This window comes from Python bivittatus, unplaced genomic scaffold, assembly GCF_059951505.1.
Source record: "Python bivittatus isolate LINGU-HERP-01145 unplaced genomic scaffold, Pbiv_v1 ctg000190_np1212, whole genome shotgun sequence".
NCBI lineage: Eukaryota > Metazoa > Chordata > Lepidosauria > Squamata > Pythonidae > Python > Python bivittatus.
The window spans coordinates 14,263,593-14,291,274 of record NW_028277042.1 but is presented as its reverse complement, the minus strand read 5'-3'; the positions used below and the strand labels follow the sequence as shown (position 1 = coordinate 14,291,274).

Sequence of the window (27,682 nt, the reverse complement as noted above, 5' to 3'; positions counted from 1 at the left end):
GGGGGCGGGGAATGAAATCCGGAAAGGAAGCGGCCTTTGGGCCCCGATTGGTTCCGCGCCGCGTCCGTCGCCGTTCCTCAGCGCTCTCCTGGCCGCCGACCAATGCGGAAGGCGAGAAAAAGAGTGGCAGACGGAGACGCGCATAGGAGGGAAAAGGGGGAGGGTGCTGGGGGTCACATGACGTTGAGGGGACCGAGGCGCTGAGCAGGCGGGCGCGCGAGCGGTACGGCCGGGCGAGGGAGGTGCCACTATGGTGAGTTGAGGGAGGCGGGAGTGACCAGTCGGGCGCGGGGGGGGCAGAGCTCCCTCGCAAAGAAAAGCTCCCTTCGCCGGCCGGGATGGGATGTCCGGGCGTCTCCCCTCCCAAGCGGGGGGGGGGGCGGGCTGCGGGCCTGCCCGGTGCGGCTGCTCCTGCCGCAGCAGCACCTCCTGCTCCTCCTCGGGAGGGAAAAAAAGAGGAATCTCCCCGCCAGGCGTGGCTCCGCTGACGATGACGCTGCACGGAAGGGGATTCCACCCATGGAGGCCTCCAGAGGGGTCGGACTATAGCTCCCATCATCCCCGGCCGGCAGGATGGGGAGGGCAGTCCGGGATTCCTGCAAAGCAGATAGAAGGCCAAGTCAGCCCCGGGCCACCCAGTGGGCTCCCTCTGGCTCCCTGCACGTGTGGAGTCCTACACCCGTGTAAAACTGGGGGATGGGGGAATGCTGGGATGCGGGGCCTCCCTGGGCAGTTGAGGATGAAGTAAGGCCGGGCAGAGGCTATTTGGGGTCTTTATAAAGAGGGCTGCGTTTTCTGTGGGGGGGGGGTGCAGGAGGAGGCTATTTTTTGAATAAAGGTGTCTAGGCTGGCCTTAGACCAGGGGTCCCCAAACTCTTCAGCTCATCGACCCCTTCATCAAGTTTCAGATTGCTCATCCACCCCCAAACGTTCCTCATATGAAAAGAATGTAATAAATACAACTTTAACTAATGGTACTACCAGTAATAATAACAGGAACAAATAATAATAACAATAATGGATAGTCCCATCGACTCTTGAGGGTCAGTATTGACTATTTTGGGGAACCCTGCCTTAGACAGTACAGCCGCCCAGAGCCGCTGGGAGTTGAGCGGCCTACAAATTTAATATTACATTATTGTATTATTTAGCTTGCATATACACAGTTTGGTAACACATGGACATAGCACTTCCTGAGCTATAATTTAGAATAAACATTGATTACGTGCCGTCAAGTTGGCGTCAACTCTTAGCTACCACATAAATAGTTTTTCTCCATGATGAACTGTCCCTAACTTGGTCTTCCAACAGTGCACCCATCACTGCTGTAACCAAGTCCATCTACCTTGCTGCTGGTTGTCCTCTTGTCTTTCCTTCACCTTTCCCAGCATTACAGCCTTCTCCAGGGAACTAGGTCTTTCCATAATGTGTCCAAAGTAGGATAATTTGAGTCTGCTCATTTGTGCCTTGAGTGAGAATTCTGGGTTGATCTCTTTGATTATCCATTAGTTTGTTTCCTTGGGTGTCCATGGTATTCTCAGCAGTCTTCTCCAACACTCCAATAAACGTGTTGTCATTATTCTTATTGGCATTTTATGCTGTTCCTCTTCAAAGATGCTGTGACTGACATACAACAAAATAAAGGTTCAAAAAACATCAAAACAGCAACCATTCAAATAGAATAGCATTAATTAATTGAGGTACATTGCCAGAGAAAACCTAACACCCTTCTCTCCCCAGGCTTTCTTCCCCAGCACCAAGTTTTCACCTCTTTTGGGAAACTCATTAGGGAGGAAGCAATTCTTACATGTATGAGCATGCTGTTCCACAGGAGTAACAGAGGATTATATTCAACAAATAAGTTTTCTGCTCCCCTTGTTGACTGTTATGCAGTTGCTTTATTGTTGACTTCAAAGGGATCTTTTATTTTTATAAATCAGCATTTGATATTAAGGAAGTAGGTGGCAGTACTAGCTCGTTTTGACTGATCTAAAAAAATGGACCATTAAGAGCTGGGATGCAAAACCACCACAAAATCCAGAGGTTATAGATTAGATTGGAAAGTCACAACCATTTTCATGTTATTGGCAAGAAAACAGATGTGTCCGTATGGTCACTGGTAGTTCAGCTTGACTTAAGAGAAACTTCATACTATTTCCGAGCAGAAAATCTAAAGTCAGTTAAATCCTGTAAATCAAGGGAAAATGAGAGGTGAAAGGTAATCAATTTAGTTTCCAGTTAAAATTTTCCAAGGAGATCAGTCAAGATCACAGTTGTTGCAGATACAGAAAACATATGCTTAGTCTGGGGTTTCAGTGACAAGATGCACTGGTAATCCACAATGTCAAAGAATTCTTGTTTATTCTATGATGGCTGATGCATACAGCTTCTTTATTTTACTTTGTCCTAGCTCTTACAGCCATTAAACAAAGCAAGATTGGTTTGGATGGTCACTAGAGGACTATACACTGTCAGTGTGATGATAAATGCTAGCTTGGTTTAAGGTGGGATAGGCAGCTTGAAGTTAGGTCCCCTGATTGCAGTTAGGAAAAAATCTGTTTTTCCCCCCATCATTTTGTTTTTCAGGGATTGGTTTTACTCTATTTCTAGTTTTTTAAACTCTATTTTGATTCTTTATCCTGTTTTTATGTTTTTTATCTTATATTTTTGCTACTATGTTTTTGTCTTTGACCATAAAGGTATAAGTAGTACTACTAGAAACAACTTTAGGATTTTTAAAATAAGAAGCAACATATAAGTCTGTTTAATGATTCAATAATATACAAAATTAGTGTAGGTTATAAAATAACTTAGCAACTTTAAAACAAAACAAAACAAAGAAAAACTTTAATATTCCTTTCTTCTAAACCATGGGAGAAGAGCATGGAAGACTAAAGTCCTGTCCATGCCCACCATGTTTCTTGTAGTTACACCCCACTTTTAAGTTGTGACCCGACAGAAAAAGTTGCTTGTTTGTGTTTTTAATGCATCTAGTGAGGAACATGATGCTGGGCTACATGACTCCTTGGTGTCTTGTAGCAGAGGCTGGCCCTGATAGTCTTATCAAGAAACATTCCTTCCCTTGTTTTCTAGCCAACTACACAGCAGTCTCCACAAGATGAACAAGAGAAGCTTCTGGATGAGGCCATACAGGCTGTTAAGGTCCAGTCTTTCCAAATGAAACGGTGCTTGGTAAGAGCTGGTGGACTTGAATTCTTCTTTTCTTTCCCCTTGCAATGATTAACTCTGTGATTTCTAAAATCTGATAAAGTAATCCCTTGTTTATAGTTTTGTAGTCCTATGGGCATTTTTCTGAGCATAAGCTCCACTGAATCAGGAGGTTTTCTTTTTCCTTCTCAGCAAACATACATTGGGCTGCCCTGTATATTTCATAAATATGCCAACTGTACAATTGTTATTACTGTGTTATTACTTAAAAACTTCTGCTTCCAAAACTTCTTATATGCAAAATGTTCAATAATGTTGCTTATGTTAAAGTAAAAAAATAATTTTGGCTACAACAAGAATCCAAACTCTAAGTCTTCCCCAAATTTTGGATAGAAATTTTATAAATTAACAAAATAAACAAATTTCCAGCATTGTTTTAACGGTTTGAATATTTCTAGACGTTTGCAGCTTCTGTAACAATGATAATCCGGAATATCTTCTTTCAGTTGCTCCTTAAAGGGCTGTAACCTAAGTCTCTACAGTTTGATTGGAAAATAAATCACTTATTATTATTATTAATATTATTATTATTATTATTTTGGTAGGACAAAAATAAGCTAATGGATGCCCTGAAACATGCCTCGAACATGCTTGGTGAGCTGAGGACTTCCATGTTGTCTCCAAAGAGTTATTATGAATTGTGTATCCTCTAGAAGTGGGCTGGCTGTTAAGTGATGCTTGTTAGTGTCTGTTGATATCTCCAATGTAGCGGAGATGAAATATCTCTTCAACAGACGTACCAATGGAAAAGCTCATGTCTTAGCTCTTACCTGTGAATTTCTACAGGACATTGGAGACAAAAGGAAGATGGGAATCTTTTAAGTGTGTACTTTCTCAATAACCTATCTCAACTGGATATACCTACTTTAGATGTGCTGGAATGATAGCCAGCATGCTGGTTGGGATTTTTAGGAGTTGTTGTTCCAACACATCTACAGGATACCAGTTGGGGAAGAAAAACCTAAAGCGTAAGCTGTACATGAGTGTTAATATTGCATGATTCCAGTTATTGCTGGGACAGTGTTTATTTGCTTTTTAAAATAAAAATCCAAGTTAAAATAAGCCTCTGAGGCATCTCTTAGGCTTAATGCTTCTGTTTAGCATTGAACATCCTAGATCCCTCCTAAATTGGGATGGCACCATTAGAACATCTTTTTTTTTTAATGTCACTCTGGTTATTTTAGCATGAACATGGATTTTGTTTTGTTTTTATTTATTCATCAGGAATGCCTGATGCTGGATTAGATTGTATGCCACCAAGGTTCTTTTGATTATGGTGGAATAAAAACTGAATGAATGACTAAATAAAATGGACAGGCAATTCACTTTGTGGCTAGCTATGCACCCTGTAGCTTTTGAAGACCTTCCAGTGTTGAAAAAGCGAAAGCTTGGCTCCTAGTTGTGGGAAAACTGTGGTGGGAGCTCTGCGCATATGTGAAGGCCAGCAACTTTTTTGATATGTGGCTTGCTGGTGTTTCTCCATTTGCAGCTGCTGCTTCTGTTCCAAACTGCAGCCTTGCCCATCCTGATTCTCATGTTCTATTAGGCTGAATGTTAGCTCCGTTGTTTCCTGTGCATGTCCTTCTTTAATTTCTAAGCAATTGGTTTTTCCTTGGTATTGCATGGAAATGAGTGAGACTGTGTTGCATTAGTCTGCAGTCCTTAATTGCAAGGAAAAGATATGGCAATATCCGATGAGCTCCATTACCTAGAAGTTTACTTGACGGATGAGTTTGCTAAGGGAAGGAAGGTGGCGGATCTCTATGAACTGGTTCAGTATGCTGGAAACATCATCCCACGGCTGTAAGTAAATGAGGGGGAATCTTCTGTTCAGACATTCCGTTCTGGCACTGATGGTTGGTTTTGTTTTACCTTTATTGAATTGAACAGAATGTTTACAAAATGTGTTCCTGTCCACTTCTGCCTGTTGGCGTTATCCCAACATGGCATTACAGGTAATCCCCAGTTTAAGAACAAGTTCTGTTCCCAAGGTCTGTCCTTAAGTCAAATTTGTACATAAGTGGGAACAGTATTACTGTATAATACTGTATAAATAGTATAGTGTAATGAACTTGAACCATTGTATATTATGACTGTTGGGTTTTTAGATTATATTGTGAATATTTTAACTGTATTATTTATTCTACGTAAGCTGCCAAGGACCTTTGAACTGTGGCGGGATAGCAATACTTTGAATAAAATAAATAAGCAAACATGAAATTCTAGTTGAGTGGAGGGTTGGAATGGAAATTAGCAGTCTGCTTTTACACTAGCACAGCTGTAGCAAGCGAGTCTCTTAATCCTTTCTCCCTTATTTCTCAGCTATTTATTAATAACGGTTGGGGTGGTCTACGTGAAGTCTTTCCCTCAATCTCGGAAGGATATCTTAAAAGACTTGGTGGAAATGTGTCGTGGGGTCCAGCATCCTTTAAGAGGCCTGTTCCTTCGCAACTATCTTCTCCAGTGCACCCGGAACATTTTGCCTGATGATGGGGAGCAGACAGAGTAAGAGCTTTGAACGGTTGAATGTGGTATCTTTCATCTATGAGAAACGTGCGGTCTGCGTTGGGTGGCGGACGGTAGGGCAAAGCTGTGTGTCTTTGGCACAGTTTGAAGGCATGGGACAAAGTCACCAGCTGGAGCTAAGCAGAATTGGGGGCTCAGTGCCTGGAAGACGGATTGCTTTAGAATTTGAGGTCTACAAAATGTTTCAAATTCAAACCATCTTGAACTTGGAACACCCTGTTTTGAACTTGAAACAGTTCTTCTGGGTCTTTTGGAATTCTTTTGAGCTTGAAACAGAGTGTTTGGAAAACTTGAACCCATCTGCAGGGAAAACATAGTTCTAAGAACCAAAATGGCTTTCTTCCCTATTCCATTTTGAGTGGAATTATGAGTAGATCTATATATCAGTATGAGCATTAAAATAAAATAAAATCCCTAGATGATCAGCCCTTTTGCAGAAGCGAAGTAACATGAGGAGGCAGTGGAAAACCTGTAAGCCTCTGGATGTAACTGAACTATAACTTTTGTAACTGGCTGAAGTGCAGCTAATTGTAGCTTAGCAGCTGTGGAAAAGCCTCAGATTGCTCAGCTCTGACAGGGGTTGCAGCTTTGCTTCTGTGAAAAGGACGGCAGGCCCTTCAGCCTGAAAAAGTATGTTACATAGTTTTCTTCTTAATCCAGAATTGGTGTCTTACTGGGTTAATTCTGAGTTGATATTAAGTCTAAGCTTCAAATCTTGTCCCAAAGAGAGTTGTCTTCATGACCCTTTGCCTTTATGGTTCAAAATGCATGCTGTCTGTTGGTTCAAAAACATCCAGTCAACATCCTGGAAATGTGTATTCTTTACATACTTGAAAAATGAGCATTTCCTTTTGGTTGGCCTACAGCGAAGAAACTACTGGGGACATCAGTGACTCCATGGACTTTGTGCTGTTGAACTTTGCTGAGATGAATAAGCTCTGGGTCCGAATGCAGCATCAAGGGCACAGTCGAGATCGTGAGAAGAGGGAGCGTGAGAGGCAGGAGCTGAGGATCCTGGTTGGAACCAACTTGGTCCGACTCAGCCAGCTGGAAGGTGTCAATGTGGAGAGATATAAACAGGTGAGTCAGCTCTTGCCTCTAACTGCCTCTCAATTAGTTCAGCTTATAACTTCTCTAGAAAAAGGCATGTTTAGGTGAGGAACAAATTCCAGAGTTTGGTGCAATGTTGTTAATGGCTGTAGAAGGCACCCAAGTAAAAAATAATAGAAAATAAATTTTCTTCCTGTTTTCCAGATTGTCTTGCCTGGCATATTGGAGCAAGTTGTAAATTGCAGGGATGCGCTAGCTCAAGAATATTTAATGGAATGCATCATACAGGTACATGGCTTAGGGAAATGGTTAACTGGCAGGTTGGTAAATCGCATTTGATAGGCTGATGTCTGGCTGGAAAAGAAAGGCAACAAGTAGATCAGAGCAAGGCTGTGATGCCTATCTTGAGCTAGCAGAATCTACACCAAGAATGGAGATGTTTGGCCTTCTTAAATCTAAATGAGCTTCTAAAAACCTCTGTACGTGGATTGTGTTCGACAACATGTTATATGGGGTATGGTTTTTAATGTTGTTTATATGAACATTATGATGACTGAGCTACCGTAATTTATGTAAGTTGGTTATGTAGAAGAGAGATAGAATCTATTGCTTTAGGTTTTAATTTTTATTATTGTAAACCTCCTGGAATCTTGGTAGCTGGGGAAATATATAAGTAAGAAATATGCAGAAATTGGCTGAGTTTATGCAACATGGTAAGTTGAAATGAAGCAAATATCATATCAAGCCTTAGCACAATGATAAAATGTCTGTTTACTAAACCATCTAGAATAATAATTGACAAATTGCTCCATTATGTCCTCCCATGTCCTAGGTTTTCCCAGATGAATTTCACCTCCAGACTTTGAATCCTTTTCTTCGAGCTTGTGCAGAGTTACACCAAAATGTGAATGTCAAAAATATCATAATTGCATTAATTGATAGGTACGTAATGAAGCAGACGTTATAAACTGTGCTGGAGCAAAAGGGAGAGGAAAACTTGTGGCCTCATCCAGAAGGTGTGAAGAAATCTACATAGGCTTAATTCTGTTGTTGTATGAATGTCTATTTCAAATTGCCATGTCGTCCTGTAATTTTCAATTAAAAATATTATGTCAACGTATTGCTAAGAGATTGGAAGAGTTAAATATGATATTCCACAGTATTCAGGAACACATCTTTCAATGCAACCAGTAACTACATCTTCAGATTTAGTAGATGGTTGGATAGAAGTTAAGAATGTTTTATGAATAAAAAGACAAAATAAACTGGGCAGGAAAACTGAAGGAAAAATTAATACAGGTTGAACAGATGAAGTGATAGTGTTAATGGGTATACACAGAAGGAAAGGATGAAAAGGATGAATGAGTAAATACAAAATGTTGTGAATTTGAAAAATATCACATCCTGAAGTGTCCCTTGCTTGAAACAGAGGCCTTAAAACTACTTTTGACCAGGTCAGGGTAACCAGCTTCAAATTCAGTATGTTTCATATTACCCTATTGTAAAGAAACAGAAGGTGCATTTTGGAAAAAAACCTAGGATTTGAAATTGGAAGGAACTATTTGGCAAAAAAGTGAATGGACAAGGATGCCAGGCCATGATCCATGAGGGCCAGTGATGTATGACTAAGGTAGATATGTGGAGCTTTGGTATGAAATACAAAGGCTTGATTTCACATTGATGTGTATTGGATTCAGACTAAGTTCTTTCCAGCAGATTTTTGGGCACAACTCCGTCTCCCATCATATTTTTGGGGATGTATGAGCAATCTACATTGCTAGCTCCACCTTTTTTTCCCCTCCCTCCCACTTTCCTTGTGATTTTTTTTTTCAAAGAGCAATTTATACGGGCATATGTTCAGAGAACTACAATATTTGCATATGCTTTGGTTGGTATATGTATGTTTATAGATGTACATTTTTAAATAAACATTTGTAGAAGCTAGTTGTCTTCTCTCTGCATGAGAGATGTATGCGAATCAGCTTTCTGAAGTGAGCTTAAAATCCCATATTTTTGTTTGCAGGTAGCTGTGAATGGAAGATTTCTCTGAAATATAGTTTTAGGTAGTCTTCAAAGCCTGTTATATCATATGGAGCAAGATGTTTTTGATCCTTCTCCATACCATTGTTTGGGTCATTTCCTTTTCTTCACAGCACAAAATAGTGACAAATATGGGTGCTGATAGTGTTTTCCCCCATGTAAAACTACATTATACTATGGGCATAGTGATTATTGTGGGTGTGCAAATCAGCTCTGATCTGCTTCATCAACTTGGATCATGCAATCCCTTTAGAAATGTGCCCAAAAGCCCTTCCAAGTTGTTCTGTCGATTTGAAGGCATTTGATGATTTGGTCTAGACTGTCATTCGCAAAGGATTCAGTTCAGAGATTCAATCAAATTGCCTTCGAACAGAATCTTTGAATTAGAAATTTGTCCAACTCTTGTGATGATTAGGCATCTCCCCCACCCTTGCCTAGCTCATGTTTATCTCTTTATCTGGTGGTATCCATCTGCTGGTAAAAAGCTGTTCCATCTGTTTGTGATTTCCAGAAAAACAATTCTTACTGGTTTGTCTTTCCTTTCCTAATTGCTTGTGCAGCTTTCCCAACTCTTGGAAGAGATTTGGGAGCTCGGGGAGGGGAGTTGTAAGGTGGAATTAGCAGACGTGTTAACGGAAGCCTATTTGGATCAAAGAATAATTTTTCAGTGGAAGGTTGCCTTCCTATTACTTTGTCTGACTACTTTGGTTTACTCTCTGACTGTATGGATGAGTTGCTGAGGGATGTGAATGCAGTGGTGTGATCTGATGAGACACTATGTTTAACGGGGGGACTTCACACACGCTAATCTGAGTTCCATGATGGGAGAAGAACAGGGTGTAGATCAGATGGGTAAGGAGACTGGGAACATGTCCTGGGGGAGCTTCCATTTTTCTCCAAGAGAAATCAAATGCCATAATTGGCAGGCATGTTGACTTGGACTTGCTTCAGCGTAATTGCCTGTTGGACAAGTCTGCAAGCTGTATCTCATAAATCTTTCCTGTTCTGACTTTAGACTCGCACTCTTTGCCCACCGAGAGGATGGACCAGGGATCCCTGCTGATATTAAACTCTTTGACATTTTCTCCCAGCAGGTGGCTACAGTCATACAGGTAAGTGGAACGTGATTGTACTTTCTCTGTGTTGCTTAATATAAATGTGCATTGCCGGGTTTCACTTACATCCTTGAATATGACAACCAGCCAATCCAAGGCAAAAACTAACTATTAACTGTTAGATGCCATGGGAAAGAAGTACTGAAGGCTAGCATAGAACTCCAAAAATATAAAGGACGTCATGTTGCCTTAATCTCTAGAAACAGGGAAGTATGGGTTATGAGGATATACTTCATATTTTTTTCACCATGGATATTCAGTGCAGAAGGGCAAGGCATTAAAAGGGACATTCATATCTTTCCAGTGAAGGTCTCTAACCTTACTGAATACTTCCTCTTGGTGCTTTTCCTAATCAACAGATTCTCAAGAAGTATAGAAATTTCAACTTGCCTGGGATTTAAATTTTAATTGGGAATTTCTTTGGCAAAATTAGTGTGTTCTTAAAACCTTGATCCATTGGAATATGGAAAGTTAGTTTATTTCAGCACTGTGAACATTACAGATAGGCAACTTCAGGAATTTAGGCTGGAGTTTTTCCTAGTCCCACCCCACTGTAAAATTAGAACAAAGTTACACCTCTTAGTAACCCAATCTAGCTAAAATTAAGTGCTTCTTTGACTAGTTCTGGTCTGGATGAGTGACTACTTGAGTTTGGTCATGGATATAAAAGGCAAAATGTGATGTTAATAAACAGAAATATCTTTTCTGTTACATCTAATGCACAAATATGCTTCTCTCTCTCCCATTCATGACCATCCAAACTCCAGTCTAGACAAGATATGCCTTCGGAGGATGTAGTGTCCTTACAAGTCTCGCTCATTAACTTGGCGATGAAGTGCTACCCAGATCGCGTTGACTATGTTGATAAAGTGCTGGAGACAACAGTGGAGATCTTCAACAAGCTTAACCTGGAGCAGTAAGTTGATGCAAATCCCCTGGCCTTGTACAAAATCTCTCCTGGGTGGGGAAACAAATTCCTGCCCCATCTGACACTTCAGATGAAGTGACTTTGCCTGACCTGTGATGTTACTGAATTTTGACAGAATTGGGGGCCTAAACATCTGGCTTTTGATGAAAAATTTCCATGCAATAAAGATTGATTTCTTCCATTTCTGTCTTCCCGAAGACCTTCCCTGTAAACTAAGAGGCTAAAGCATTGGAGACCCTCATTGATCACCCACTCTTGTCCTTTCAGTATTGCAACCAGCAGCGCTGTTTCAAAGGAACTGATGAGACTCTTGAAGATCCCTGTTGATACCTACAACAATGTCCTCACTGTCCTGAAACTGAAGCATTTCCATCCCCTTTTTGAATACTTTGACTATGAATCCAGAAAGAGCATGAGTTGCTATGTGCTTAGCAATGTGCTGGATTATAACACAGAAATTGTCTCCCAAGACCAGGTAGGGAAATCACATAAATGAGTGCTCATTGGTATTATTAAGTAAAATGGAAAAGGGTGGGGTGGTTGAACTTGTACTGCTCCTCTTCTTGAAGGAACCTAGAATGGAATACAACAGCACAATGAAAACTCTCAGCAGTAAAACAAATTGCTGTAAAACAAACCTGTTCAAAACAGAGTTCATTGAAAATAGGGCTTGATTCAGGGCTGAAATAGTTCTGACCCCTAAGTATTGCCTTTCCAAGCCTGGCGCCCTGAATTCATTGCAGCTGCAATGAAGTTGTTGGCATGACTGGAAGTTATTTTACCTTCTGCAAGGGGCTGTATGACCTTCATGTGCAGAGACTCTCCCTCCGCTGTAGCCTCTGGTCTACATCTTGCGCTGTTCCAGCAGGAAGGAAACGCCGTTGGGTAAATGGAATTCTGATAGCAGTTCCAATCCAAGCCAGCGTTTCTTTTCTTTTCTTTAGGAGCCATCCTTGACCTGAATGTGGTTTGCCTTCTATAGGTGGATGCCATCATGAACCTGGTATCGACGCTAATTCAGGACCAGCCCGACCAGCCGGCTGAAGATCCAGACCCTGAAGATATGGCTGACGAACAGGGTCTTGTGGGCAGGTTTATCCACCTCCTTCGTTCAGAAGATCCCAATCAGCAGTATCTGGTATGGCCACCTTCCAAGGCATTAGAATCTTCCTTCCATTCCTTCCTTCCATAACTGAGTGTTCACCGAAGGTGCTGGAATTCACTTGGCTTCATCTCTGGTCATTAGGTTAGCCAAGGGGGTTGGGATCCAGCACACCAAAAAGAAGCAGGTTGGATTCAAATTTGAGGTAGCCAGAACTAAATTCAGGATATTGAGTGACCCTGTGCAGTTGTTGGTCTGCATTCATCCATTGTACTAAGCCATTATTTGTTTTAACGATGGTTTGTAGGCTAAGCCATAACTAGCTGAGTTTATCCAACACTGTACATTAGAAATCTTGAATTATTAGTCATAATGGCTGGGTAATAAACCAAACAGATTACATTATGTCTTAGTGTAAAGTGTAAATCTACATGTGGTAGCTTCTTCAACTATCCATAGTTAAAACAAACTGTGGCTTAACACAATATATCTGTTATCATATTTGTGACTCAGAATCCAGGGGCACCTACAGTTTTGGCTGTTCTCTATCATTTGTATATGGAATCTAGATAGGTTATTGGCTAATTTGGTCCCCGGCTTCTGTGGCCAAGCTGGTTTGTGCATACAGAAAAATATTGCAGGTGTGAAATTGGACACTTGATTTCACTTTTCTGGAGATTTGTACTCAATTCCCCCTCCCCTCACTTTTTAAAGGCAACTTTTTAGTTTGTAAATTAGGCTATTCCTTTGTGATATGTTTCTCTTGTGATATTCAGTGCATATATCAACATGGGAACGTTTGCGTATTTTAGATTTTGAACACTGCGCGGAAACACTTTGGCGCAGGTGGGAACCAGCGCATCCGTTTCACGTTGCCGCCATTGGTCTTTGCCGCATATCAGCTTGCCTTTCGCTATAAGGAGAATGCTAAAATGGTGAGTGCATCTGCACGTGATGTGTTTTGCTCTGGTGGCTACTTAAGCTAAATGGGATTGACTAGAAATTGCAGAATAAAAACAAAGAAAGGGCAAAGTGTATGAGTCAGGGACTGTTAGGAAATTTTGATCAGGGAAGGGGTAAATTACCTTCAGGCCCCTAAATTTGGTGCAACATGGAATAAGTTGGGTGAAAATAATCTCTAAGCTAGATTTGGATCTGGATAGACTGAAATCTTAAGGTGTATGTTGGAAAAAAGATAAGATCATTTGTTAAATCACATACAGGTAGTCCTTGCTTAATGACCACAATAGGGACTGTAAAATTCGTTGTTAGGCAGGGCTGTTGTTAAGCGAGTTGCACTTGATTTTATGACCTTTTTTGCAGCAGTCATTAAGCGAATCACCATGGTTGTTAAGCGAGTCATATGGTTGTTAAACAAATCACACAATTCCCCATTGATTTTGCTTGCCGGAAACCAGATGGGAAGGTCGCAAATGGTGATCACATGACCCCGGGACTCTGCAACTGTTGTAAGTGCGAGCTGGTTGCCAAGTGCCTGGATTGCGATCATGTGGCCGTGGGGGAGCTGCGACGGTTGTAAGTGCAAGGACTGGTTGTGAGTCCCTTTGTTTAAATGGTTGTTAAGTGAGGATGACCTGTATTTAGTTTTGCATGTACGCACACACACACACACACACTTTTTCAGGCTGCAGATTATGCAGAATTTGATATGGAATTTTAAATAGAAGAATGCAAATGTTGTTCTTTCCCATCTGGTGTGACTTCTTTGTGCTTCGCTTCCCTTTTTTCTCAAGGATGACAAATGGGAAAAGAAATGCCAGAAGATCTTCACTTTTGCCCACCAGACCATCAGCGCTTTGATTAAAGCTGAGCTAGCAGAACTTCCGCTCCGCCTTTTCCTTCAGGGAGCTTTAGCTGCTGGAGAAATTGGCTTTGAAAACCATGAAACAGTGGCCTATGAATTCATGTCTCAGGTGAAGTCAAGAATATCTTTCTCTTTCCTGAACCCCCTCTCCCTTTTTTTCCCTTTGAAATCTTTCTGATGACTGTTGAAAGAATTGCAAAAGTACGAACATGACAACAGTCTCAGATAAAGGTATTTCTAGAGCTAGTTAAGATCAGTATTAAAGCTGCTAATTTTTTTTTCTGAAAGTGGAGGACATGAGCAATAGTCCTAATTTCACAGTGAGTGTATTTCCAGTTTGGAAACAGGAGCAAAACTGTTCTGCTGTAGCAGAGAAGTGGGATTATTTGTAGAAGCTGAACATGTAAGACAAAATCTAAGACTTTATGTTTCAGTGATTGCACAATGTCCGAATGTTATTGGTTTGATTTTGATTTGGCCTGTTGTGTGAAACCAGCAGTAAACCCATGGTTTATGGTGAATACAGGCAGTCCTCGCTTAATGACTACATTGGGACCAGCAACTCCATTGCTAAGTGGTCAAGTGAGTCATCACGTGACCATGACTTGTGATTTTATTGCCGGCTTCTCCATTGACTCTGCTTGTTGGAAGCTGGCTGTGAAGCATGCAAATAGTGGTCATGTGACTGTGGGATGCTGCAATGGTTGTAAGTGCAAGGACCGGTCATAGGGTTACTTTTTCAGCACCATAGTAACTTTGAACGTTCACTAAACAGGCAGTTGTTAAGCAAGGGTTACCTGTATAAACCAGTGAATGTGGTTGATACTAATCTATTCAGCAAATCCTGGCAAAACAAACCATAACCTATAAGTTTTGGTGCATGCATCCCGCAAAGCTATAAGCCATGGTTTACACCCCTTAGGGTTCATGCAGCACATTAAATCAAAACCAACAGCCCACAAGATTGCTTATTGCATCTTGTAAACCTGGATTTTTATTATATACCAGTTCATCTCTGATTGCAAACATGTTAAAGTGTGCTCTTAACAGCTACCTGTCACCTGTGTTACCTGAAAACCTTTAATCAGAGGGAGTCTGCTTGCCCCTTTTCTACCTGGCAAGTTTTATTAAAAGCCATGTGCTTTGGAGCTCACTTCATCAGATGGATAGAGTGAAGCTTTTCTGTTCATCTGGTGAAGTAAGTTAAAGCTCCTGAAAACTTCTGCCTTTTAATAAAATTTGTTAGTCAGAAAAGGTATGACCAGCCGCCTCCTGAATTTTTTTGCTACCAAAATTTAACATGGCTCTCTACAATGTCTACATGGAGAGCCTTTAACTCCAAGTTGGTGAGGATCAAACTGAGATTGTCTGCATGCAAGCTGTTCTCAGCTGGTGATCTCCATTTCCTCTTTTATTTGGGGAGGGAGAACTCAAACAGCAACTAGAGAAGCCACCTAGGCATAATTGTTTCTAGATATACTCCTTCCAAGCAGCCCCTGTTGGGAATGGTGGTCTTCAGTCGTTCTGTATCTTGGGCAAAGAGCTTAAAAGGACTTATACTGGGTGCTGAAGTGTGTGTGGGTGTGTGTGGATATATATATATTTACTTTCAAAGAGGGAGTTGAGAAAAGCAATTAAGGAAGAACACAGTGCATAACGGCTCTTCTCTCTCTCCTATTTCCTCTGTCCCATATTTCTTGTCTGAATCAGGCATTTTCCCTCTATGAAGATGAAATCAGCGATTCAAAAGCCCAGCTGGCTGCAATCACACTGATAATTGGGACGTTTGAGCGGATGAAATGCTTTGGCGAGGAGAACCATGAGCCCTTGAGAACTCAGTGCGCGCTTGCGGCTTCGAAATTGCTGAAAAAGCCAGATCAGTGCCGAGCCGTGAGCACCTGCGCCCATCTCTTCTGGTCTGGCCGGAACACAGACAAGAATGGGGAAGAGGTAAGGCGAGTCCAAGCCTTGGGAAGGAGTCCTGGGCAATGGACTGTGAGAATCACTTTGAGAGACAGGAGGAAGAGCCACAGCCTAGACAGTGGTCTGATAAGAGAAATCTGAGTCCAAAGCAGGAATGGGAGTGGAGAAAGCTTCTCAGGAGGAATCCTTCCTAGTTCTCTGGAAAGTAAAGGCAGGGGAGGGAGAAGCGCTTTCAGACTTGCAAGATTCTGTTACTGTAACCTTACAATAAAGATAGCGTTAGTATTCTTGGTTTTTGTTACCTGGTCTGGACTATGTTGAGGGGCTGACATCCTCTGTCTTAGTAACAGTATCAGCCAGCTCTTGTAGAAAGAGAGACCTTGGACAGGTGAGGTCACCTGTAGATCTATTTGTTGGATATGGTTGCAAGTCGCTTTGCTTTGCTCCAAGACATGTTTGGAATTGAATTATCAGAGTTAGCTGTAGGCAGGGTTGAGAATCTGCACCCCCCTCTTTTCACGGCTCCTAAAAATCAGAAGTTTGTTTTCCTGCCACACTGAGGTTGGAACCATACCCAAGCTTCAAGCTCAGCCTTAGAAAAGTCCTGAACAGTTTAAAGGATCAAGATCCTCCTTCCAAAGTACCTCTTGGAAATAAGACCTTCTCTTTCCTCCCACATACTCTCCCCTTCCATCCAGTGTGGCTCTTGTCCCCTCCAAAACTTTATGTGGGTCTCTTACGGCCATCCCAGCATTGCTGGTTGTTATTAAATAAGAGTTCATTCCTGGGGGTGACAGTAAAGAGCCCTGTTGGGTCATGCCTCTCATCTAGTGTTCTGTCTTGGGTAGTATCCAGCCATGGGAGGGATGACTCGCTGTGTCTTGTGTGTGTCTTTGATTTGTTAAGAGATGGTAGCTGTTTGCACTGCTAGGAAGCCCAGCCCCTCCTGTGGTTGCTGAAAATGGCACTGTGGCAATCTCTTAGAGAGGGATAGGCCTGTTGATATACCTGCAGCGAGATAGTATAGGGGCAATAAAATGACTGCACCGAAACTATGCTTCATTCTTGGTGCCAGAAGCTATACTTTATAGGGATTAATTTCTGGGTTTAAGGAGTAATTCAGCCGTGGCATATCTTGGTAGGGTTCTGGAAGGATTACAGATTCCGAATCAACCTGAATCGGTATATCAGAGGTATGAATTGACTGCATTTGCTTTGGAATTTGGGGAACTTCCTGAATTCCTTCATCCTCCCCAAACCACCATTTAGGGAGCATTAAACCAGCATTAAACAACATTGTATGAATGTGACAACATGGGGAGTACTGATCAGCTCTTTTTCCTTGTGTTGCTGTTTAGCTCCATGGAGGGAAAAGGGTCATGGAATGCTTGAAAAAGGCACTGAAGATAGCAAATCAGTGCATGGATCCCTCTCTGCAAGTTCAACTCTTCATAGAAATTCTAAACAGATATATCTACTTTTATGAAAAAGAGAACGAGGCGGTAAGGAGCATGTCTGTACACACTGAAACAGCACTTGAGTTTTGCACAAATGTGCAAGGTCTGTGGCCACCCATAATTCTCAATATTTCTACAAAAATCACTCCAAAGTTTCCATCAGAATAAAAACCTTAATGTGACCAAAAGAGGGAAAGTTCTTCTCCCCTCCCCTCACAAAATGGGGCAATCTTTTGACCTATATTAAAGTTGATTAAATTTCTAATGATCTCTTACGATGTAAGAATGCTTGAGAGATGCTAAATTCAGATTTGGGGCTTGCCTTGGCACTATCCCTTTGTCTGAAGCCCAGCTGCTTTTCACAGCACAGCCCTGTCTTAAGAAGTCAGGCTACATGTTACACTTAGCTATATTTGATAAAATCTTCGTGGTCCTTCACTTCTCTGCAGAGCATTGGGAAGTAGCATGGTGGGAGGGCTTCTCCTCCACATTTCCCGACAGCTTTTCTACCATTTGAGAACTCTGTATATGCAGATGCATACCTGAGGTTGAATTGGAAAAAAGACTCTGGGATAATGAATGGTGTGAAAGAGATTAAGCAGGTTACAAAGTTGTGGACCCTCATTATGGCTTCACATGCATTTGCACGCATTTAATTAAATCTTCATAACCATCTTAAGGTCTTCTGTGCCTTCTTCCCCTCAGTAATAAGCTGCTAAAATCTGATATGAGATTGGCCAGGCGGCCGTTGGGTGAATTGGCACTAAAAGATTCTGCCAATCTCTGGCTTAACTGATTGCATTCATATATTTTGTTGTGAGTGCATGACTTGAAGCATTTCAGTTGTTGCTCAGCAACAACCCCCAGCAACCCCAGTCAACATGGACAAGAATGAGGGATGCTAGGAGATGTTCTGCAACATCAGGGTGGTCTTGCAGCAAGCCACATCATGCAATGTGTAAACCCAGTCTGTTTGACACACCTCTCTTTTTAAATATAGGTGACAATTCAGGTGTTGAATCAACTCATACAAAAAATCCGGGAAGACCTTCCTAATCTTGAGTCGACTGAGGAAACAGAACAGATCAACAAACACTTTCAGAACACACTGGAGCACTTGCGCTTGAGGAGGGAATCCCCCGAATCTGAGGGGCCAATCTATGAAGGGCTGGTCATTTAAATGAAAGCCCCCCCCATCCCATTCTGTGGGCACTTGTCCTCTGTCTTTCCATGTACAACACACAAGGAGTTTTGTTGTTATCATTATTCTTACATTAGAGATCATAGACTTGTGCCTTTTGGGAGTGCCAAGATAGGCTTTCGGTTCACTCTTCTTTTTGTGTGAATGTGCAAATATGTTCCAGGCTGCTTCTTCCAAGCACTTGGGATTAAGTATTCCTGTCAAAATTTCCAAGCAGTGGACTAGCAGACCAACAGAAAATTAGCATGACTGAATTCATTCTTCTAAAGATCCATGTGGTGTGTATCTCTCCCCTTCTTCTGCTCCCTTGTGTTCTGATTTTCTTTCTTGCTCTTCTGTCCCCACATCCCCACCCAAAAGCCATATAATCTCTAATGCATCTTTCCATCTGCAAGTGTTACTAAGGCTATGGGCTGTTGTTGTTTTTTTTAATAACATCATTTCATTTTCTTGTATGTTGGATTCCACTTCCTCCTTTTTTCATATTTGTCAGGGTTCTGTCAGATTCCCTCACCCCAGAATATCTTCATGCATGTATTTGGAATTATAAAGCACCATTCTTTTAAAAAAGGAAAGAAATTAAACCAAGAAAGTTATATTTTGCATATGGGGACTCAGTGACATACAGTGAGGGGTCGATAAAGTGCACAGGGCATATTTATCAAGATAATAGTAAGAAAATTGAAAACAGATGATGGTCTATAGAGTATATAACCTTCAGTACTGTCAAATTAGGGGGAAATGCAATCTGTATCCTTAATTTGTGCCAGTATAACAATAAAGTTGCTATTAATGGGTATGGCCTCAACTGTCTCCAGTTGCATTTAATGATAACTCTAGGTCTTTTTTTTTTTTTTTCAAACCTGAAGGAAGGGATAGGATAAATAGACTGAATTCACAGCCAAAGTAAGGCTTGTTCAGTTTTGACTTAGGATGTTGTGCAAACTCAGCCATTGTGGTTTATAAACCATGGATAAGCCCCAGGTAAGAAAACCAGGGCATTCTTTGAACTCCACTCTTCTCCAACCTGGCTGCTTCCAATTGCTGCTAGATTACAACTCTTGCCAACCAGCTAGCATGACTCAAGGTTAAAGATGATGGACATGGTGATCCCAAATCCCATCATACAGACAAAAACTTCCTCTGTCTGCCTTAGATACAGTTAGAAGAGTTTAACTGAACCAAATCAGTTGGATACAACCAACTGCAGCCAGGGAAAAGCAGAGATAGGCTATTGGTGTTACATAGCTAGGGAACCATTGTGAAGTTGCAAACATTGTATTAAACTATAACAGGTTTAGTTTGGATTTGCTGCAGAGAACAAGCCTCACTCTTACAGTTGGTATACATGGCTTCTAGCTGAATGTGACCACCATTAAGGAGTTTACCAAGAAGCCATTGGTAAACTAATGGCTTAGAGTGACATGTGAACCCAGTCAGCATGGTGTACTAAATGGATGACATTTGCGTAAACCAGGTAGAACCTTGTGGCTCTGCAGAAACCCTGAAGACTCTTGGCAATCCCATAGCCAGGAGTCTGGGAGAACAGCAGTAGTTCACCATCTGGAAGGCAAGAAGTCCCCACCTTTGCTTTAAGGCATGTTCTATCTCATGATGAGTCTATGTAAGTCATATGAGCAAAGAAGTGCCAGATGACAATTGTTGCCTCGGTATCAATCAACAGTATAACCATATGTGGCTCTTTCTAATCAGAAATCCTTCAACAAAAAGCTTTAGATATTTTAAACGAGCCAAGTTATAAATAAACATCAAAGAGACAGCTATAATTAATTGGCAGAATTTAGATAATGTCTTCAGATTTTTTTTTTAGTGTGTAATTTCCTATTTCCAGTATGGAGAACATCAACAAATGTTAATGTTCCATTTTAATCCAAAGGAAATCTTGGGCAGGAGAAATTTAATGTCAAATTTTGATATGTATAAAATGAAAAAGCAACATAAAGCAGATTCTTTCATTCTAAGATCTATATGGACTTCTGTGAAATCAGCCATATGCGCATTGATCATGTCAGTGATTTGATCATATCACTGAAATAACTGAAGGTTTTGTGAAATTCATAGCCATCTATCCAACTAACGGAATGCTGTATTAAGAGTGTTGGTACAGCAACCTTGGCTGGTTTCACACATGCTAAGCAATGCATTATTCAATAAGTTATGGCTTGCTGTGTTAACTTGAAGTTGGCTGATGAAGTGTGTCCTATTTTGCACACCTAACTTTGCAGCAGGTTTGCTTATGAGTGGCATTTTGCTATGTGGGGTTGGAATAATTCCCTGGAACTGAGTAATCGGTGGGAAAACACAATTGCACATGAGCAGGATCCATCTACAAACTAGAACGTCTAGTGTAGTGTTGTCCAAACTTGGCCACTTTAAGATGAGTGGACTTCAACTCCCAGAATTCCCCAGCCAGCATGGGTTAGGGTTAGGGTTAGGGTGGCTGGCTGGGGAATTCTGGGATTTGAAGTCCACTCATTTTAAAGTGGCCAAGTTTGGACAACACTGATCTAGTGAGAGATGCTCCATTGCATTGTGTTTTCTGGGGTATAAGGTGGACAAGTCAAAAAATCCTACATCAGCGCAAAACCCTTACACGCAAAAGGAAACTGCCTTTTATTTTTTTGCAGTAATTTAACACAAGCGTACAATGTCCAGTAGTTAGCTGTTTTATCAGAATTACATTAATTCTTAAGAATGAGGACCCCGTTGGGAATTTACAAAGTGCGTTGAGCTTAAGTACTGGAAAATAAGTTAGTACTCATTTGCATACGTAAGCACTGCAGAGTATTGTAAATTCTTGCATTTTCTGAAATCAGGATTGAGTTTTGTCAATTCCCTCACTTTTACCAAAAGATCTAGAAGTTTGTGAATATCTCAGGATAGAATGTTTGAAGATGTCCTTCAAACGTGGAGGATAAGTATATGTTCAGTGGTTTTATGAGATGTCAAAGATATCTATGCAGAAACTTCTCCTCCCTTCAGTGTTCTCTCACGTAAAAATATTTGGGTGGATTTTTGCCTTGCCTGGGCAGAGCAATTTAAAAAAGGCTTTCCTAAAACTCATGTGGCACAAGGGATATAATATTGGGTTAATGGCTGAATTCAACCACAGTAGCCAAAACGATGCTTCATAGAGATAATTGTGGATGCATTGCCCATGGCAACCAGCTTTGAAGATCATTAGAAGGGTGTAGGGTGCCCAACATACAGCAAAGATGCAGACGACAATGGCTAAAGATTTGGCTATTTTCTTATCTCGGGAAAGCCTAAACCGGCTAGCCGCAGTATTAGCAACCTCTGCTTTCTGTGTGCTGCTGGATATGGTCTCTAGAGCTTTGTAGAAACCACCCCATGGTGATTTGGTTTGAATGTCTACCTGCAAAGGCGGAAAATCTTGATTGATGTTAAACTCTACTGAGTGAGTCTGAAGGTTGTGGATGCTGAGCCTCGCGATAGCAGGCTTGCTAGGCGTGAAGTTGCTCACCTTTTCATTCCTTTTGTCCTTTCTTTTTGTGAAAAAGATGGCATGCTCTTGTTTCTTCCTGCAGCAAAAAAGTTCACAATCCTTTTGGCCTGGTGAGGAGTTCTCACTTCTGACCAGTGTCCGCTTGCGAATGTTGAAATAGATACTTAAGTTGAAGTATGTGACACTGATGAATGGTGTGAAGAACTCAATGGTGGAGGCGATCATGAGGAAGTACCAGTTGTGGAGGAACTCAGCATAACACTTTTTCTCAGGTATGATGCTTTGCTGGGCTATGTACTCCCAGCTGATAATGGCTGGACCATAAAGGAGAAATGCTGCGATCCACACCATAGCCATTTTCACCACTGCACTTCTGGTCATCCCTTTCTGAGCCCTGTAGCTCACCTACGAGAAAAAGTATACGTGAATGTATATTCTGAAAAGCTTGTTTATCAAAAGGAAGATTCTAAGGAACAGCTGTTTCCATGGTTGATGGCGATCTACAGGTTTTCACTCTTGAACTTCCACAATCAAACCTTCTGATAATGACTTGAATCAACATGCTAAATTGTAGACCTGGTTCACATGCTATATTAAGCTATGCTTTGCTTTACCATGCTTGTTGAATAAACCACAACTGCCATTGTTTGCACCACACGCTAACCTATAAAACTGGTTTACAATTTAGTAAGTCAATGCCAAGAAAGTCACATGATGCCTTTAGTGTGATCTGTCAATACCAACTAAATGTGGTTTCCTGTGAACATCTTACCACAGTCTTTGACACCATGGTATATGTCTTATGCTGAATGTGTTGCATGTATCCATGCAGTTGTGGTTGTTTTTAAAAAGCTGTTGTTAAGGCAACCCTGTCTGGCATCGTGTGGGTGAGGTCAATGTTTCCCTTTAGTGTGGCGTTGAGGAAAGTTTGACTAAAGGCTTGGGCCTCCTGAAATTGATGATAAGGTTTCAGAGCGTTGTTTTATGTTTCAGGCAGGGAAAGGCGGCAGAATGCTGTCCGTGTCAGCGAGGCCACATACAAGGCAAGACACTGTGCGATGTTGTCAGAAAAAGAACGAGCAAGAAAATGTGGGGGGAACGAACAAGTCCCTTCAATCTGCTAGGCAGAAACATGGGTGGCTGCTTGTAGTTCACTGTGGTGTTTTCTAAATATCTAGAAAGTCACAGTTGAGCTAACCAGGGCTTTGCGCAAGCACAATCAGTGGCGTGTGCATTAAATTTCATATCAGTTTGACTTATTTAGCTGCAGTTGGTCAGTTGCACAGATGAATACAACACGCGTGGCTTTGTATCGTGTGGATAGAGCATGGGCATGTCACATCTTGGTTTTTGCATGCAAAAACACGTCTAGGCGGGCATGTATCCATGTGTGTGTGCATTGTGCTGGCAGGGGGAAGGTGTGCATTTCTGGAAGAAAAATCAACATGCCAGAGTCTCATACCTACCATCCTAGAGTAGCGCCTACTCAAATGCATATTTAGCAAAGTGTGATTAAAGTGGCACAGCCAAAAGGTTGGAGAAGGAAACAAATAAAAGCACTTTCTTAACACGATCTGGGAAAAGGAAAGTGGTAATGCAAGTGAGTCACTTCACTAAAACGTTGGTTTCATTTTTGGGGTGGTTCAGGAAGTGCTGGAAGTGAAGGGTACAAGGTTATTCCCCTTTCACATACAGAGGCATACCAACATTTCATCCCTGGCAACGGGAGAACATTGTCCACTTTCTTTGACAGAAGCGGTCGGTTGGGGGGCACAGAGTGGGTGGGAAGACTCAGGAGGATGGCCTTGTCCCAAAGGCACAGATCACCATGTTGCTCAACAGCAGGGCTGGCCAGATTTTTAAAGGAACATCCAAGTATGAAAGCTTAGAGAGGGGAGGAAAGAATGATTCCTCTACTGGTATTAGCATTAAGCTATTAGCTATTGGCATCAAGTGTTGCTACTGACGTGAACATCCTGAAATGCCATGGATGTGGAGTGACCAATTTGAAGTTTTATATAAACTCTGTGCTCACACAACACAAAGGGCCTGATTACTGAATGATCCCATTTTCTGGGTTTGCGAAAACATGGAATCATGAGCCAACTGCAGTGGCTGGGTTCAGGCAACACATTCACCAAAATCAACACCAACCAAGTTTAACGTGCCCTGCAAATGGAGCTGCCAAGCTGTCATGCAATGTGGTTAGATGGGCACTGAATTCAGCCAATGGGAGGTTGAATACTGATCAGGACTCCAGAAGAGAACATGTTGTATGTGGGGGGGCTCCTCTTTTCCTACTGAGTGCATGGGTGGCTCTTGAATTCTGAGAAGAGCCCAGTGGCTGGAGGTATCAAAAGCCAACAGAAAGCAATGTTCCTTACCGCCTTTGTAACTGAGATGAATCGGTCAAAACTGATCAAGACAATGTTGAATCCGGAGGCTGTGCAGACTAAGTAATCTACGACCAACCAGAGCTTACACAGGCCTTTTCCAAATTTCCATTCACCCGTCAGAATATATGGGATGTAAAGGGGAATGCAAAATCCACCTGTGAGCATAGACCAAGGGAAACAAGGTTGGTGAGACAGCCCTAACCTGAGGCCAAATTTTAGGCAACTGTAAAAACAAGCAGTAGTTCTCCACACCCTCAACTTTTCACACACCTGGCATTTGAAATGGTACAGTCACATCTCAGATGAAGTCAGGCATTATTTCATAGAATCTTAGACATGCAGAGTTGGAAGGGACTGTGAGGATTATCCTGTTCAACCCTCTGCAACGTGCAGGAAAACCAATTTAGAGGTGGCTGTGCTGTATCTTCTTAAAAAGCCTCCAGAGATGGAGCACCCACAACCTCCATAGGGAGACTGTCCCACTGTTGTATAAACCTTACCATCAGAAACTGTTTCCTTATATTTAAATAAGCATAGATACATTTATTCTGCATAAATGCATTATTCAGTGCTTATTGTGCATTGGGATGGATGTCCCCTCAGTGTTCTCAGATCAGCAAATTTGAGCAGGTGCAACTTCTAGGAGGATGGGAAAAGTTATGTCTAGCTTTGTAGCCTCGATTGCATCTTGCCTTTAGTTACCAATTCCACCCACCTCCTCTCTCTGAGACTGATGTAAAATAAAACTGAAAAAAGAGAGGATGGTGGTGGTGTTATTGTTGGGAGTGCTTTGCATCCTGACTCATCAGCTGAAGACAAAATGACCTAAGTTCATACAAACAAGATTGTGAATTCATATATGCATTTTCACACAATTGCAAAGCAGAGGTTAATCATGTGATGATGTAAAAACAATGCATGCCGAGTAAAGTAGGTATTTGTATGCATGTGATATGGAGGTGTTGACTTACACAATGACATGTTCACCTCTCCCTTCACCTCCCTGCCCCCAATCCTGTGTAGGAAAAACTGTACCAGCATCAATTCCTCGCTGAGATTAAACAAGTGTGTGCCGTAGCTATTCTTCTATCATAAAATGACACAATCGGTGCAACTGTGTAGGAGTTAAACTTCTTCAGGTTATCTCTTGTGGCAATCATATAGCCAGTACAAATGAGGTTGTTGTATCCTAGGATTTTGGAATGAATCTATTAGAAACATGTTTAGTTGCTTGGCCATGGAAAGTATTCCACGAATGCATAAAATACGAGCAATCACTTCATCATTCTAGAGGGGAAAAGTTCTTTCTTATTCCAGAAATTGTGCTTTAGGCCAGGGAAGTTCAACATTTAAGTCTAAGGGCAATACAATAACTAGCCTGCATTTCAGCAATCTAGGCTGAATTTTCCTTCCTTCCTTCCTTCCTTCCTTCCTTCCTTCCTTCCTTCCTTCCTTCCTTCCTTCCTTCCTTCCTTCCTTCCTTCCTTCCTTCCTTTAGGATTTTAAGTCTTGAGAAGAGTGTACTTAAATTTTCTGGTTGAAGGCATGCATTCCAGGTTTTTAAGAGATGCAATGGATATTTTCAGGCTCAGTTTTAATGAGCCTGTTCTGCCTCTTAAACTCCTCCTTTCAAATGTAAATAATTTCCGTCAGCATAGTTTGGGGACTCTGGGGTTTAAATGGATGCTGAGGAGTACTTGGGAATTGCAGCTGCCCCCCTCCCCGCTTTAGATTCCACATAAAAAGCCACCTTTCAATCTTTATTGAGGGAAACAAAAATTAATGCCATTGTGCCACTATGATATTAACTAAATTCCCATTTATAACTCACGAGCAACACTGCTTTTTCCTCTTTTTTGTGCACATAATGTCCCTGCGAAGTAAATTCCTTTTTCCATTTAAAATTGATACAAAACTGAGCCAGAAAGAGATACAACTCTATAGTTGCCATGTCAATGGAACTACACATTGTCTTCACTGCAGTTACTCTTTGTATTCCAAACCCATGCTGCTTTAATCTTTGATTTTGCCTTCACTGTCACATTTATTCATTTCTCATACAGTGTGTACACACACACACACACACACACACACACTTTCCTCTGAAGAACACAAGGCAACTTGTGTTGATCTCTCTAACTTCTTCCACAGTGGCTTTGTGCATACAACACATTTAACAAAATCAGTTACAAACCCAGGGGCTGCATCCGTACAGCATGCTAGCCTGGTTTAGTTTGAAGGTTGGTTCAAACTTAGTTCAAACCTGGTTTTGTGGCTTAATGTGCTGTGTAAACCCACCTTATTCTGGTTGGCTTACAGTTCATTGTATTGTGTGACCCTGCAAATGGGTGAATTCAACAACCAGGTTAAGCATATTGTATTAATATAAGGTATCACCACAGCAATCCTAGGCAGTGACTGACTCAAGGCCACCCTGTCAGCTTTATGGTTGCAATTGAGGGTTTGGATCGTGTTCTCTTTCATCCTAGTTCTATTAGTTTCAGAAACCTATCACAACTTTGGGTTTGATATGGAATGCTATGTAAACCCAACCCATTATGGCTTAGTCAACAACCCATTGGTTAAGTAAACACTAACCAAGAAGTGTGAACCCTGTTTCCTCCTCAGCCCAATCTACCTCACATAGTGGTTGCTCTTGGGATAAAATGAGGGGAGACCCCTTTCCTTGCTCATCAATGGTACTTTGAGCTCCCAGAGAGAAACCAACCAACCCCTACCCCGGACCCCCATCTTTTACTCTCCCTTGGCTTTGCTCATTTCCCAGAGGCTTCACTCACCCACTAAAAAGTCTGCGATGGCCAAGTTCAGGAAGAAGAAATTCCCTTGGGTCCGTAGGCTTTTGTCCACCACAAATGCCAAGATGACCAATGCATTGCCCAAGACAGTGACCAAGACTAGGAGTCCCATGAGTATTGCCAAGAGTACAGTGACGGGTGCTGAAAACTCTCCATGGTGCTGAAAAGGATGTTCTGCAGCAGTCACACATCCATTGCCCAGACAGGATGAAAAATTCAGACCTGTTTGAGTCCCCTCAGACATAGCTGCAGGGTGAAGGGACAAAAAGGATTAACATTGTTGTATTACTGTGATTATAAACAACAGGCTGGAAAGTCAGAACAGCTGATAATTGTTATTACTATTGTTATTCATTCATAGATTCATTCCTAAGTATGGGATATCAAGTGTTGGAGGAAGAGCGAAGGTGTTGGCTGGCTGAGCATATCAATTGGATTGGTTCCTAGAGGCAGAGGACAGAAGGTGGTCAAGAGATAGAATAAAAAGGAACATCAGAAAGAAAAACAAAGGCAAGGCAGATAGTAAGAGGTTCCCACCACTCTTCCTAGAACCCCAGGAAAGATTTCCAGGCAACCCTGAATTGCACC

General features: G+C 41.7%; 2 protein-coding genes across 2 annotated transcripts; one reads left to right on the top strand and one right to left on the bottom strand.

Moving 5' to 3' along the window:
- Window positions 1–97: 97 nt before the first annotated feature.
- On the top strand, window positions 98–19,192 carry VPS35 (VPS35 retromer complex component). Its single transcript, XM_088136097.1, has 17 exons — window positions 98–253; window positions 3,094–3,192; window positions 3,774–3,870; window positions 4,908–5,031; window positions 5,551–5,733; window positions 6,621–6,834; window positions 7,009–7,092; window positions 7,637–7,746; window positions 9,860–9,956; window positions 10,727–10,875; window positions 11,155–11,362; window positions 11,870–12,025; window positions 12,802–12,924; window positions 13,744–13,923; window positions 15,525–15,764; window positions 17,096–17,239; window positions 18,195–19,192. The coding sequence occupies exons 1-17, from the start codon at window positions 251–253 to the stop codon at window positions 18,372–18,374; spliced, it is 2,391 nt and encodes a 796-aa protein (XP_087992223.1). The 5' UTR covers window positions 98–250; the 3' UTR covers window positions 18,375–19,192.
- A 1,695-nt stretch (window positions 19,193–20,887) lies between these two features.
- On the bottom strand, window positions 20,888–27,461 carry LOC103058835 (histamine H3 receptor-like). Its single transcript, XM_025164609.2, has 3 exons — window positions 27,077–27,461; window positions 24,267–24,433; window positions 20,888–22,287 (listed from the first exon to the last, which is right to left on the bottom strand). The coding sequence occupies exons 1-3, from the start codon at window positions 27,336–27,338 to the stop codon at window positions 21,406–21,408; spliced, it is 1,311 nt and encodes a 436-aa protein (XP_025020377.1). The 5' UTR covers window positions 27,339–27,461; the 3' UTR covers window positions 20,888–21,405.
- Between the last annotated feature and the right edge of the window lie 221 nt (window positions 27,462–27,682).